We start from the raw sequence: 13,096 nt of genomic DNA on the forward strand, positions 1-13,096 counted from the left end.
GGTTCGTTCTGAGAAGCACCTTTTGATGTGTAAAATGAACGTTGAAGTGAAATTGTATTCAGAAAGCTTATTTCATTTTAAATCGAATCAGCAATGTGTTCTCGTCACTTTTTTGCTAACTTTACGAACAACTAGTTCTAATTACTAAATAAACTCAATAGGTGACTTGCACATCCATCTGATTCCGCGTAGTATTTAAATAGGTACATCTTCATGTAACGACTGATGCGTGTTAACAGTGAGTTCGACGGAAGCTGGTCCGGTGTTCTGCGCGTGCCTGGAGGGCGCGAGCTGCACGGCGCCCCACACGCCGGCGCCCGCGCTGCCGGGCGTGACGAGCGCGGGGAGCGCGGCCGGGGGCGGGGGCGCGGGCGGGGGCGCGTGGGCGGGCGCCGCGCTGGCCCTGCTGGCGCTGCTGGCCGCCGTCCTCGCCGCACTGTACCTGCTACATCGCCGCAGACAGTCAGTACCACCTCACCTCACCTTCATACCTATATTGTTCACTTCTTCTTTGACCTCCATCTTTGGCCAGTTCTCGCCAGTCATCGGCGTGAAGTGCCATAAGATCCGCCTCAACTGTATCACTCCAGCGATAGCTGGTTCGGCCAACAGGGTGTCTACCAGTTGATCGTCTCAAATACGCTCTTAACACCGCGATCTTCTCCCATTATTTCGATGTGATCTCCATCTAACAAAATAATGTGTTGTGTACAGCGGAGCGTTCGTGCACGCGCGTCTGTCTGACAACGTGGAGATTAACAACCCTATGTACCTGGCCGGCGAGGATGAACTCGAACAGCCACATCCTGCGCACGCGCACAACGTAAGTACACAACCTCGTCTCTTATTCATAATTCATATTACTTAAGGTTAATATGGATAAGGTTATAAAATATCGTGGTAGCTTTGTGGTTCTATGTTCGGATTGCTATGCGTGCGGTGCAGGTTCGGTCCCAACGCAGGCAAAGTATCAAAGTGTCTTTTTAAAGCTGTCACGCTTTTGTGTCTTTGCTTTACCAATTATTTTATTACAACGCTAAAAACAATGAAGAAACATCTTAAGAAAACCTGGATTCCGAATACTGGAATCTGAATCAACATCGTCATCAATCTTCACACCTTTCCTATATGGTTAAAGGCGTGTGCCCAGCAGTCTAGCGTTTATTTGCTGGTAATACCGATATGCCACGCCTCCGTTCACCTGTTCACTGCAATCGCTGCTGCTGGTAACCACTAGACGTACTCTAACTTGTATCCTTTCCCCACAGAACGGCGGCAACCACTTCGCCAACCCGGTGTACGAGAGCATGTACGCCCCGCAGAGCGCGCCGCCGGAGGTAAGCCCCGCACACGCGCGCATGCTGCCGCGCACACACGCGCCCTGAGACCGCGGGGTCACGGCCACGCCGCCAAGCGTAGACGTTAACACTTCATGTGTATATAGTTAACTACAAAAAAAAACTGTACTTGATTGACGCGGCCACTAGCGTAACTAAATCATTAAAAAAATTCGTCAAGTGCGAGTCAGACTTGCGTCAATAGAGGTTCTGTATAAATACGAAATGAGCATCCATAAAGTATATTAACCAACCTCGTCTTAAATTTTTATAAAAAAGTGAATCATTTCGTAATCTATTTAAGAAACGTTTTTACCTTTAGGGTACGGAACCCTAAAAACTTGTCTTACGCGCTTAACTACTTAATTAGTCAAATATTTATCCGTTTTGACCCATTTGGTACGGAACCCTAAAAACTACACTTGACGTACGCGCTTAGCTACTAGCTACTTAGTAAAATACCTTAAAGCTACAAAAAAGTCTACAATTCTAATGAATCTTATCTATTCAACATATTTTGAATTTATGCAAAAATAAATAACTATAAAAACATAATTGGATTGTCGACCTCAGTGAACTAACGAACGTGTATGTGTGTGTGTAGGTCGTTCATGTAATTGTGTGACGGAAGGTCGTCGGTGCGGTTTTCATAATTCGTAGTCATCATTATGTTCATAAAAACCAAATGTTATACCTATTCAATATCGACCGCTGTTAAGTAACACTTGACGCATAAATCTTAAATGATGATGATATTAACGACTTTTTTCCTTGTGCGCTGTCGCTAAGTTAGACGATGGAGTTTTGACACGGAACTATAAGTTATTCTTACAAATATGGTACATATTTTATTTATATACATATAGTATGTTTATTTTTCGCTTTAACAATTTCGGAAAGGAAAACCCGTTCTCGTAATCGTGATTGACTCTAGAACGCGCGTTAATAATGCAATAGTGAAACTGAAGTATGTAATAATAATATAATGACGTCACCCAAGATGCAAGTACTTACTGGCGATAAAATCAAATTTGCACGGTTTGATTAATCAAAATATATTTTCCTTGACAACAATAGAATCAAATAATCTCCATAATTAATTTGAAATCTGTAACTAATCTGACGTAGGGACGTTAGGTAGGTGTAGGGATACAAGGCGCGTGTGTCGCGCGGCGTGACGAGTGTGTGTTGTCCAGGAGCACGCGAGCCTGCTGGCCGAGCGCCGAGCCTCGCCCACCGCCGAGCGGGCCGCGCTGCTGTGAGGAACTGTGACCACTTACATATCGAACATACATCATAATAACTCATAAACTCCTATAACCAAGTCCTTGACAACCTCAGTAGTAGTCTAGGTTATGCCGCGGTCGAGAGCCCGCGCCTCTCAAGCCCCAACAATGTCATTTGGAGGAGAACTTACCTCTTAAAAGTCAAGTGTTATTTACGTCTGTTTTAATTATCTATTAAATAACAATAAAATGGAAACAGAGTAGCGCGCTCTAGTCCGCGGCATGCATCTCAATAATACCTTAATGTACAATCGAGCTTGTATGAATCTCAGTGAAATTGTAGTACATATTTCGTAATTGTTGTAAGTAGGTGGCGCAAAGGACGTCATATCCGCGGTGTCCTTTACTAACCTTTGTACTCTTGCCGTTTAGATAACGAACACTTTCAGAACGAATATTTTATAATAATAAGATCTACACCACATAATCTTTAGAGATTAGTAAGTTAGTCTCATTGTATTGTGCCATATTGTGGTAGTGATAGCAAAATAACCAGCAATATATGTCCCGGCTATCCTAGATTAGATCATGACTGTCTTTGTTGTCAGATCATAAATCCTTATTTTTTATTATTCGGTCACTTTGTACAGATCTCGTTATTTATTTTGAACGAATGGGTGATTCTCCAGAAAAGAAATAACATATGCTCACCAAATTGTAACATACCGTAGTGATAATAAGTCATAATTATGATCTTTCTTAAAAAAATACATTAAATTATACAAACTGAAGTTAAAAATATATGGTGAAAAGTAATGAAGTCCTCAACTTGTTATTATTTTCCGGAGAATCTCTAAATATACAGCTAAATACATCGGGCCAGTTTATTTAGTACAAGACAACTTTTTTAGCAGAATAATTTGTACAAATGTCGGCAGCTTTCTGACCTTGCGTTGTGTAACTAATGTGATTGTTTTGTATTTAATTTTTATTATTCTTAAGTATATTAGATGTAAGTAAACAACGAGGGTCTCGTGTGTTCAGAGCACACATCCAAGGCAGCTAGGAGCTCTTAAACTCTATGAATTCTCATGAACAACATGTGCTTAAGATAGCTGTAAGTATGCTTCTACACGCAATATCTATGGAACTTGTGCCAAATTGTTGTGATCTATTAAATACCTAATTAATTAAGTAATCATTTGTCGAGCTCAAATTATAATTTATTTAATTGATTCCTAAAAATCTCAATATACACAGTTAATACAATTGATTATATTATGCTCAATCTGAAATCACTCAATGTGTAATTTATTATAAATGTTTTTGGGTTATCGTCCCTATGTATTATTAATGTTGAGATTATGTTAAGTACAATGTTTACATATCTTATACGCAATATTTACTTTTGCAAATATATTTGTACAAAGCATCACATGTTTCGACTCCAATTTAATTAAGAATAGTCTGAATAATTATATTAAGTAGAATTAAGTTTATTAGTATTAAGTAAATGACTTTGAAATAAAAATTATGAATTGCATACATTGTTGTTTTAGTCTTCAATGAAACCAAACCTTCCTACGTGACGAATATTTTTAAAGAAGTGCTATTGATAAAGAGTACATGGCGCTATTAGATCAAGGTCAAAATATACAGGTGTGTTGGCAAAGGGGGGATATAAAAGCAGTGTTTACTTACGAACAGAACTTTTATGGCACTCTTAACAGGAAGTGATCAACGATTTAATTCTTCTATGCCAAATATATCTCGCCTCACGGTGTTTCGGCATTGCTTTTTTTGCTAACTGAGAGAAAAGACGTTTTTAAAGCGTCAGAGACTTCATTGGTCAGAATTGAGACCAAAACAATTTATGACAAGTACTTACGATTGACTTTGGGAATTTTGGTAAATTAGAACGTATTTATTATTAATAACGGTCTTGACGTCATGCTCAAATACCATGAAAACTTTCTCTTCAATCGATCGCGATAAGGTTAATGAAATAAAAAATGAAACTGCCTTTTGAAAATAGCTAACTTAATTTTAATTTAATATAAAAATCTATTTTACAGTAAATAATTATATTGATACCTGGAATACATTCTCAACTTTACATCTAGACACAAATGTACATTTAAACAATGATTGCATGTAAATTTTAAACACGCACACACGCACTTAGCATTGGGACTTGGGAACCGGAACATGATACAAGCTCATTGTAGTGAGAATAATCAGCGAAATGTTCACAACACGGACGGACAATTATTTTCATATTATTAGTATTTTGGTATGCTGAGAAAACTCATACGTAAATTAACATTCGACTGGGTTTCGAGATGTGTCGAGTGCGTAGTGCTTACATCAGTAGAACTCGTCCATGTTGGTTTTGGCTGTGGTGGAGTTCCGCACCTGGTCCTGCGCGAGGTACATGTCGGCGATCTGCGCGGCCGAGGTCGCCTGCTCTGCCGTCTTATCGTCCCGCACGCGAACAAACCTAAGCACAAACGCGGATACTTGTAACTAGAAGATTACTATGGGTGTATAAAGTACAGGTTTATTGATGTCAATCGCGCGCGCAATCAGCAGTTATACACTGACCCGAATATTTAGTTTTAATATTAGCGTTGTTATAAAGTTAGTTAACGATCGGTCATCAACCAAGCCGCGTTTGCTCATACCATTAAGCATTACCATTTTCACCCAATATACCATACCAACCAAGGTTTTACTATTTATTTGTTGGATTTACGCCCAACAATGGGCGAGCGTATCATTCGATCAGTTAAAAGGTCAAGAAGGAAATAGGCGCGCAGTCCAGCGTGTTCGTTCCTATGAGAAGTCGGCGTGTTACATACTCAGTCATCCTTTGAGTAAAAGTCTAACAGGATTGGTTAAAGCAGTAGAAAGGGCTAGGGGCGTGTCATTGGCATTTCATCTTGGAAAAAGTGCTCACTATGGACAATAAGTTATATTAATTTTGACCCAAAACGTGGATGTATAGCATGTGTGTACCTGGGGAACCGCAGCGAGATCCCCTTGTCGGGGTGCACGCGGCCGATGGCGGCGCGGTGAGCCGGCGACAGCGACAGGTCCGCCGCGCGCACCTCCCACACGCGCGCCGCCGCCAGCCACACGTCCGCGGAGTGCTGCGGGTCGAAGCTGAGGGGACGAGAACACATTACTATACAAAAATAATAGGAAGCGTCGTAACGGCCTGTGGCCTGTCAGTTTAGTACACTTTAGTAGTCGTCAGCGTTAGAGCTCGGAAATATGTTACTTATATATGCATTGAGGAAACAATGATTGTAGCTACCTGTAGTAGGGTCTGGGCGCTTCGATGACGTGCTCTTGCAGCTGCTTGGTGAGGTTCTGCAGGTCCTCGTCGCTGAAGCCGGTACCGATCTTGCAGAGCGACTGGTACTGCTCGTGCTCGGGCTCGTAGCAGGCGAGCAGGAACCCGCCGAACACTCCGGCGCGCTTGCCGCGACCGCGATACGCACCCACCACAACCACGTCCAGTGTATCACCTAACCCGTCCAGGTAGTCCTTCTTAAGCTGCGGGCGAGGACAATCAGGGGTAAGACTGTGGCGACTTGCATTACACGAGCGATCCAAACGGATAATTCTAATGATATTTGTTCTATTTGTTACAGCGATAAGAACAATTACTGCAATCAAAGCATCAACTATATATTATTGGCAAAAAAAGTAATTTATCGTCAATGGCGACAGATGTCTGTATAATGTACGTAAAGCCGATCTTCCAGTAACATTGCAAAAGGATGGCCAATGTCGCCTTGTTCTAGGACTCGAGAAGCAGTCTTAGCGCGCGTACAGTTAAGGCGGCAGTATCAGCGTCAGCTACCTTGAGCCAGTTGTGTGAGCGTCGCGCAATGTCGTAGTGAGCGTGAGGTCCGGCGAGCGCCTTCACCATGAGTCCCTCGCAGGAGCCGCGCACCGCCTCCTCCAGGAACTGCTGCACGTCCTCCAGCGAGCTACAGTCGCGGGAGGTCGCCTGCTGCCACTCGCCTGACACACGGAGCATATGCGATATGAATTACCATATTTTCTACAATAACTTTCGTTAGAATTCTTGCACAATTTGAATGATACAACCGTTTGCTCAAGAGTATTTTTCGGGATCACCCGACTAGATTCGAACCCAACCAAAGTCTTATTCTGAAGACTGATTGAATGGTTGAAGCTGTTGCATCGCAATCCCGATAAATAAGTGTGAATAAACCGTTATAGCATTTAAGCATGAATTACCCAACTCTGAGAAATCATTTGTTGGCAACCTTCGCAAATCTATAAATTTTACTATGCCTGTATATTCAATTATAAGAAATACTTAACCGAACACTAAAGATCCGTCTCACAGCAAACAATATCAGAACAAATACCAATAATTCATCACGTGATTGTGAATTTCCGAGAACTATGGTTGAGTGCTGATGTAATTAGCACGTCACTATAAATAGTACTATAGTTACAATACAGTGTTATTTACACAAATAATTCAAGTTATTATCGAGATAAGATTGCCAGATGATTTATAGAAAGTCCATATTGCCAAGGGTTTTCCTGTATGTTAACTACTAGCGGCCACCTGCGTTTTTGTACCCGTGGACTTTCCGATGAATTGCCAAACACTGTTTTAAACCCAGGTAAGGTTGATTTTTAAAGATGTATTATTACACCTAAAACATCTACAACACAACCTCTTTTTGTAAGCGTGCGGGGTAGTACAGGATGAAGCTTATACTAGCAACGGGACCCGTAAGGTGCTTTGCCTCCTTCGAGTGCCACATGACCTCAAGGTTAAGTCAATCAATTGTTTGTATATATATCTTTAATCTGGCTACTAGTGTCAACCCTGCCGTCAGTACCTGGCACCTCGTTGAAGTGTTCCCTGAGCAGCTGCCTCCGCTCCAGCAGCGGGCGCCTCACGAGCGGCTCCCCGTTGAGGAACAGCAGGTCGAACAGGAACACGCACACCTGCACCTTGATGTCGGCCTCAGACGCGTCCTTGCGCTTGCGCGTCGACAACACCTACACATAATATCATACCCCTTAGCCGATATTCAAAAATGTTTAAGTTGTAAATAAGACCCTGGTAATTTTGAGTTGTTCTCATAATGAAGCTAGAATTTTTAAGAATATGGTTACTGCAAATGATCATCCTACTATCACGTTAGGTCACCACCCTATAGAGTCCGATTGGGCGCAGACCTCTTCCCATATAGCGAAGGTTTGAGCATTGATCACCACGCTAGCTCACTGCGATTTGGCGATTTCAAATTTCAACATTTAGAATCCAGGCTCCCTCACGATGTTTACCTTCAGCGTCAGTCAGTTCACTTTGAAAAGTCAATTTGGCACTTTGCTATATGTGTGAGATACCTACTCCTTATTAAATGATGTAACGGTTTACTCACGCGTATTTATCGGGGTAGCCCGACAAATACGCGTGAGTAAACCGTTACATCATTTAATAATGAATCATTCTCACGACAGTTACTATCAAAATACCTACTCCTTGTTTTTACAAATCCATGCATATAACCGCTACATTATTACAGTTGTGGAAACATGACAACGCACTACACGGTGTAGAGTGACTTTTCTCCTCTATTGTTGTAAACACTCTCAACTAATAAAATTTTACTCTAAATGAATCACCAACCTGGAAGGGTAGGATCTGCTTGTTGACCACGTCGTAGGCGACTGCCTCACAGTCCAGCACACAGCTGGTAACATTCGGCCGCAGCAGTGACGTCAGCCGGCCCAGCACGTCCGGGTATTTACTGTTAACAAACATTGCTACTGTTACATCAACTTTCAAACAAATTCTTTAAGAATTTCTCAGTGGCCCCAGTTTCTTCACTGTTACATCAATCATCACACTACATGATACTAATTCCTTAAAAGTTCTTGAAAGAGGATAGTTTGTCCTTCATTTTTTTTTTATTTAGGTGTAAGGAGTTTCGTCAAAGTTTTCCTTAAAATATCTTACGTGGTGTTGTTCTCCTGGTTCCTGCTGAAGATGGCTGCCTTGCTGAGGTCAGGCCCTCCGCCCGCCTCCAGCTCGGGAACGTGAAGCTGGGCGCGCTCGCCGTCGTACTTCCATTCACAAGTGAACTGCTCGTTTTCAAATCTACATTCAGAGAATATATTTATTTGAAAGTCCCTCTAGAGGTTCTATATAAAAACATGATTAGACTACAGAAATTTCGACTTGCGACCCGGTCTTAGGCTAATTATGAAGGACTTCGGTAAAGACCGGACCTAGATAGTCGATGCCGATATACACGCGTGAGTAAAGCATTAGCATATCATTCAAAATATGGAAAGGCTTGTAAAGGAGGTTGTAGTCGATAATGCGCTGACGGTGCGCAAACCAGCTCTGTTTATGTAGTTAGTAATGGTGTGACCTGTCGAAGATGTGTGCGAGTTGTTTGGTAGGGTGTGCCAGCATGGGCTTGAGCGGCACTCCGGGCTGCAGGCGGCAGCGGCCCGCCAGCCCGCGCAGGCCCTCCTGCAGCAGGGCCGGGACCACGCGCTCGTAGTTGGGGCACTCGCAGTACACGGACTTGATGGTCAAGACGTGCTCGTCCACGATAGCCTAGAGCCAACACCTTAAGTTATAAACTAGCAGCTGGCGACAACTTTTTAAGGGTAGTAGTATTATTTATGAATGTTTATTAATTTTGCCTAGTTAAGCAAACTCTGGTGCACCGCTGGGCGGCGTCGGTTATTCGCTTATTTTTAATCTACCCAAAGAATAAATTTGCAGCAACATTATGTCTATAATGTTATGTTTAATGTTAATAATATAATGTTGCGTGTCACTTAAGTCACTTAAGGTGACGTATATGTGATATACGCGGTATAAATGTCAGACAGAATTTTGATTAAATGGATAAAGTAGTCCCATTTATTTCAATTTGATTTTTTTTAACAAAACTTGCATGACAAATGAAACGGCATGAGACCTTAAACTCGTCCGGCGTCTTTCCCTTGGCGGCGTCCAGACAGTCCCCCCCGGGCGGGGTCCTGGCGGCCGCCGCGCCCAGCGCCGCCAACACGGACTGCTCCGCCAGGCCGATGCGCAGCTTGCCCTCCAGAGACCTGCGCACACACGAATGTCACTACTCGCCGATACAAACACTCGGTATTTTCGATCATGTTGGACAAACAGTAAACAAATTCAAACTGCATAATTTTACTTTGAAACTGATGACACTTTCCGTTACTCTACTATGAAGCACTGACTGTTATCAATCTGTATCACATATTACAGTATAAACAGTCTTATAACAAACTGTCGCCCTCTAGCGGCTAAACTAATTATGATAATATATTTTTTGTGAGGTCGTTGATAGATTTCATCATGCTTCGCTATGTTTCGTATCTAATATGAACTGCGATGAAAAAATATAATCACTTACCGTATAAGATACCGAGCTTCCGAGTGCCTGCACGCGATGTACAGAGATTGAATCTTTTTAATCTTCTTATCCACAGATGCGTGACCTGGGCGAGATAGATAGTTAGTTAAACATCTTCTTTAATTGTTATCAAGAAATCAATTATGAGGGGGCTGTATGATAAAGGTTTTTGTGGTAGAAAAAGTAATTTACATTTTTTAACAGAAATGGTCAGTAGGTAATGGTTTTTTAAGCTGAAAATTTTAAGGGATGTCACAAAAATACGCCAAAAAGAAGCAAGCAGCTGAGATCGCGAACTTAGGATCATTATGAGACCTGTCATCCTCGCGATGTCCCTGAGCGCGGCCAGCACGCTCCGGGCGGACAGCGGCGGCGCGGGGAACATGGTGCGCTGCGTGCTGCGCGCGCTCTGCGCCACCAGCCCCAGGTCCCCCGCGCGGGCCACGCTGGCGCGCAGCTGCGGGACCGTGCGGCCCGTGCACTGACCCACCGCCTTCATCAGGTACGTCTCCGCTATGCCTGCACACACAACGACAAACTTAATAAAGCTGCCTCAAAGTGTGGATTTGTGGAACAAGCTCTTTGCATCATTACATGACCGACGACAAGTTCAGATGCTGGTGGCAGTACAAACTGGAGCGTATGTGTGGACAAGGGAGACCACCACATTTACAACCCCTTATAACACATAACTTTGATTCCTTAGTGCAAGACTCAATGCAAGATTTAAAAAATCACACCAATGAACAAACAAACACACCAACACTTGGCTCATCAGTGCAGTCAATGTATCTATAAGCTTCGAGAAAAAAAACCATAGTTGGTATGTAATACAAAACATACTGACCCAGTTCCAAGCTCTCATAAGCTGGAGCCAATTGGTTGAGGCACAGGTAGACACTTGGCAACAGGTCATCCGGTGTAAGCACGATGACGGAGCGAAAGTAGTTGCTCAGGATGTCTATGATCTTCAGGCGCGCCGACGTGGCTTCTATGAGCTCGAGAGTGCGCGCCAACGCCAGGTAAGGTACGGGTGCACCCGCGCGCCAACATGCGTCATCTACGGGATGGTAGTTAGCCTTTGCCGGATTGTAATCTACCTCTGAAATTATACATGAATCATACATACTACATCTATGAACTTAGCCACTAGAGAAAGAGTTACGAGTACATTGTTGTTTGCACAGATGTTACATTAAAGTGTTCTCCATAGTAGATTAGAAATTTTCTTTATCTAGATAGACAGGATATATAACAACCATTGGCCTATATTTTTATGATTATAATTTGGTGATACTATTATTACAAATAGAAATATTAAATCTCATTCATTTTTGATGAGACAAACTATGTTATAGAACTCACCTGGAACTAATTCCTTAACTTCAGTCTTGCTCTCTTTCTCCTCCTCTTTTTCCTTTTTAAATAAAACTTCTTGTTTGGGAGACTTGTTTTTCTTTTCAACTGGACTCTGTTTCTTAGATCTCTTTGGAGACACCTCTTTTACAGGATTAGGCTCTTTAAGCGGCTGTTTTTTCTTACTCTTAGGTGAAGCATATTTTTTCGGTGATGACTTCTCAAGTTTTATGACAGTCTTTTCTTCTGATTCTGGTGATGGTGGCGATTTTGGAGGATCTGGTGATGCTGGTGGTTCTTGTGGACATGTTGAATCACTATCAGAGCTCTCGATTCGCTGTCTTTTCACTTTGCTTTTCTGCAAAAGTGTCGAAACAAATTATTGTTAAACTATCAAATAAATACTTGAGAAAAGTGCTTGTATTGTTGTTTTATTTCTTACCTTTCCAGAGGTGGGTGTTGGACTTTTCTTCCTAATAGAAGTGTCACTGTCACTACTCTCTAGCCTTGGCCGTTTTGATGTAACCTGAAAAGTAACAACAGCTTAAGATGTAATCCAGACTCTCGCAGACTCTATGATACTTATATTACCTTTGCATGGATAAAAAATTACTGAAATTTTTACAACATCTGTTACACAGACGTTTATAATCTGGATAACACATAGGTAATTTTTTAGATTTATCTTTCCTGAGTGATCCTTTACGATTTGTAACAGGCGGAGCCGAAGGCTACTGTTACAAATTTGTTGAGCTGATGAATTAAATGTCTTTATCCAAGTCTTAAGTGAAAAGAGAACTCATCTTATCAGAATAAACACATTGTACACTACATAAACATTAAATGATTTAATTTATTAGAATTATTCAGTTTTAACTGCTTACCTGAGCTTTTCCATTACTGATAGGTGAATTGTCCCTAACCTCCTCATCTTCTTTTTCATCTGCCTCTTGCTTGACTACAGGTTTCTCTTGCTTAACCTCACATTTTGGAGGAGATACCTTGAAGAATGAGGTGATACTCCTCTGCGCCATGATCGTGTTCGTAAGGGAGACTCTTGGAGTACCAAGGAAATGACACAACACGTTAAATCTTACTGATGCATGAACATTTCTCACTATTCTACAAGCAACAATCAGTTTAGTAATACTATACATATAAAATTTGTTTGATCTTATTTTTAAATCGTCAGTATTTAACAAATTTCACTACAGCCATATTTTAAACTTTAAATTTAGCCGGCTGCTACTGATAAATTGCGATATTCTGGCTTTATTTACTGATAATCTTGCCAATCTTAGCGCCAAAACTGATGTCAAATTTGTCAAAATAACGTTAAAATTATTGCCAGTGCTTACAACATGCATTTATCTAATCATTTTATCATTAAATAAAAAAAAAGAAATTATTACGTTTTTAACGAATGTATTTTTTTTTTATTGTAAAATTTACGTTGGTATAGCATTGATTATGCTTTTTGGTTTTAAAAGGAAAACGAGTAATTATTATTGAAAGTGTGGATTAGCCTACGTAGGACTAACTTATTTCTCGAAGAATTAACTATTTTTATAAATATGCAATAATTCAGGAAGCTCTAATTCGTTACGAGTCCCCAAGTTATTTTCAGAGTTTACTTTAAACAGAGTTAGAACTAAATAATCAGGATTTTTGATTGGCGGAAATTATTTCGCAAACAATATACCAACAAAAAAGTAAGTGT

General features: G+C 41.4%; 1 protein-coding gene and 1 long non-coding RNA gene across 2 annotated transcripts; one reads left to right on the forward strand and one right to left on the reverse strand.

Annotated features, from left to right (window-relative positions):
* Positions 1-378: 378 nt before the first annotated feature.
* On the forward strand, positions 379-4,054 carry LOC113494406. The gene is made up of 3 exons (XR_003400651.1): positions 379-462; positions 715-823; positions 1,269-4,054. It is a non-coding gene; the product is annotated as an uncharacterized LOC113494406 (long non-coding RNA).
* A 528-nt stretch (positions 4,055-4,582) lies between these two features.
* Positions 4,583-12,708, reverse strand: LOC113494405 (DNA ligase 1). Its single transcript, XM_026872723.1, has 15 exons — positions 12,261-12,708; positions 11,819-11,902; positions 11,386-11,734; positions 10,868-11,122; positions 10,336-10,539; positions 10,021-10,105; positions 9,565-9,700; positions 9,004-9,194; positions 8,586-8,726; positions 8,256-8,376; positions 7,459-7,621; positions 6,435-6,598; positions 5,883-6,124; positions 5,582-5,728; positions 4,583-5,063 (listed from the first exon to the last, which is right to left on the reverse strand). Exons 1-15 carry the CDS (start codon positions 12,531-12,533, stop codon positions 4,931-4,933), a joined length of 2,688 nt encoding a protein of 895 aa, XP_026728524.1. The 5' UTR covers positions 12,534-12,708; the 3' UTR covers positions 4,583-4,930.
* Positions 12,709-13,096: the final 388 nt, after the last annotated feature.

Source organism: Trichoplusia ni, chromosome 5, assembly GCF_003590095.1.
Source record: "Trichoplusia ni isolate ovarian cell line Hi5 chromosome 5, tn1, whole genome shotgun sequence".
Lineage (NCBI taxonomy): Eukaryota > Metazoa > Arthropoda > Insecta > Lepidoptera > Noctuidae > Trichoplusia > Trichoplusia ni.

Excerpts from the sequence above, each read along its gene's own strand:
- LOC113494405 (XM_026872723.1), bottom strand. The coding sequence starts at position 12,533 with ATGTATAGTATTACTAAACTGATTGTTGCTTGTAGAATAGTGAGAAAT. Across the intron at positions 11,903-12,260 it reads TCAGTAATGGAAAAGCTCAG|GTTACATCAAAACGGCCAAG; the intron begins GTAAGCAGTTAA and ends GTTACTTTTCAG. Across the intron at positions 5,729-5,882 it reads GCGCCCAGACCCTACTACAG|CTTCGACCCGCAGCACTCCG; the intron begins GTAGCTACAATC and ends TCGTCCCCTCAG.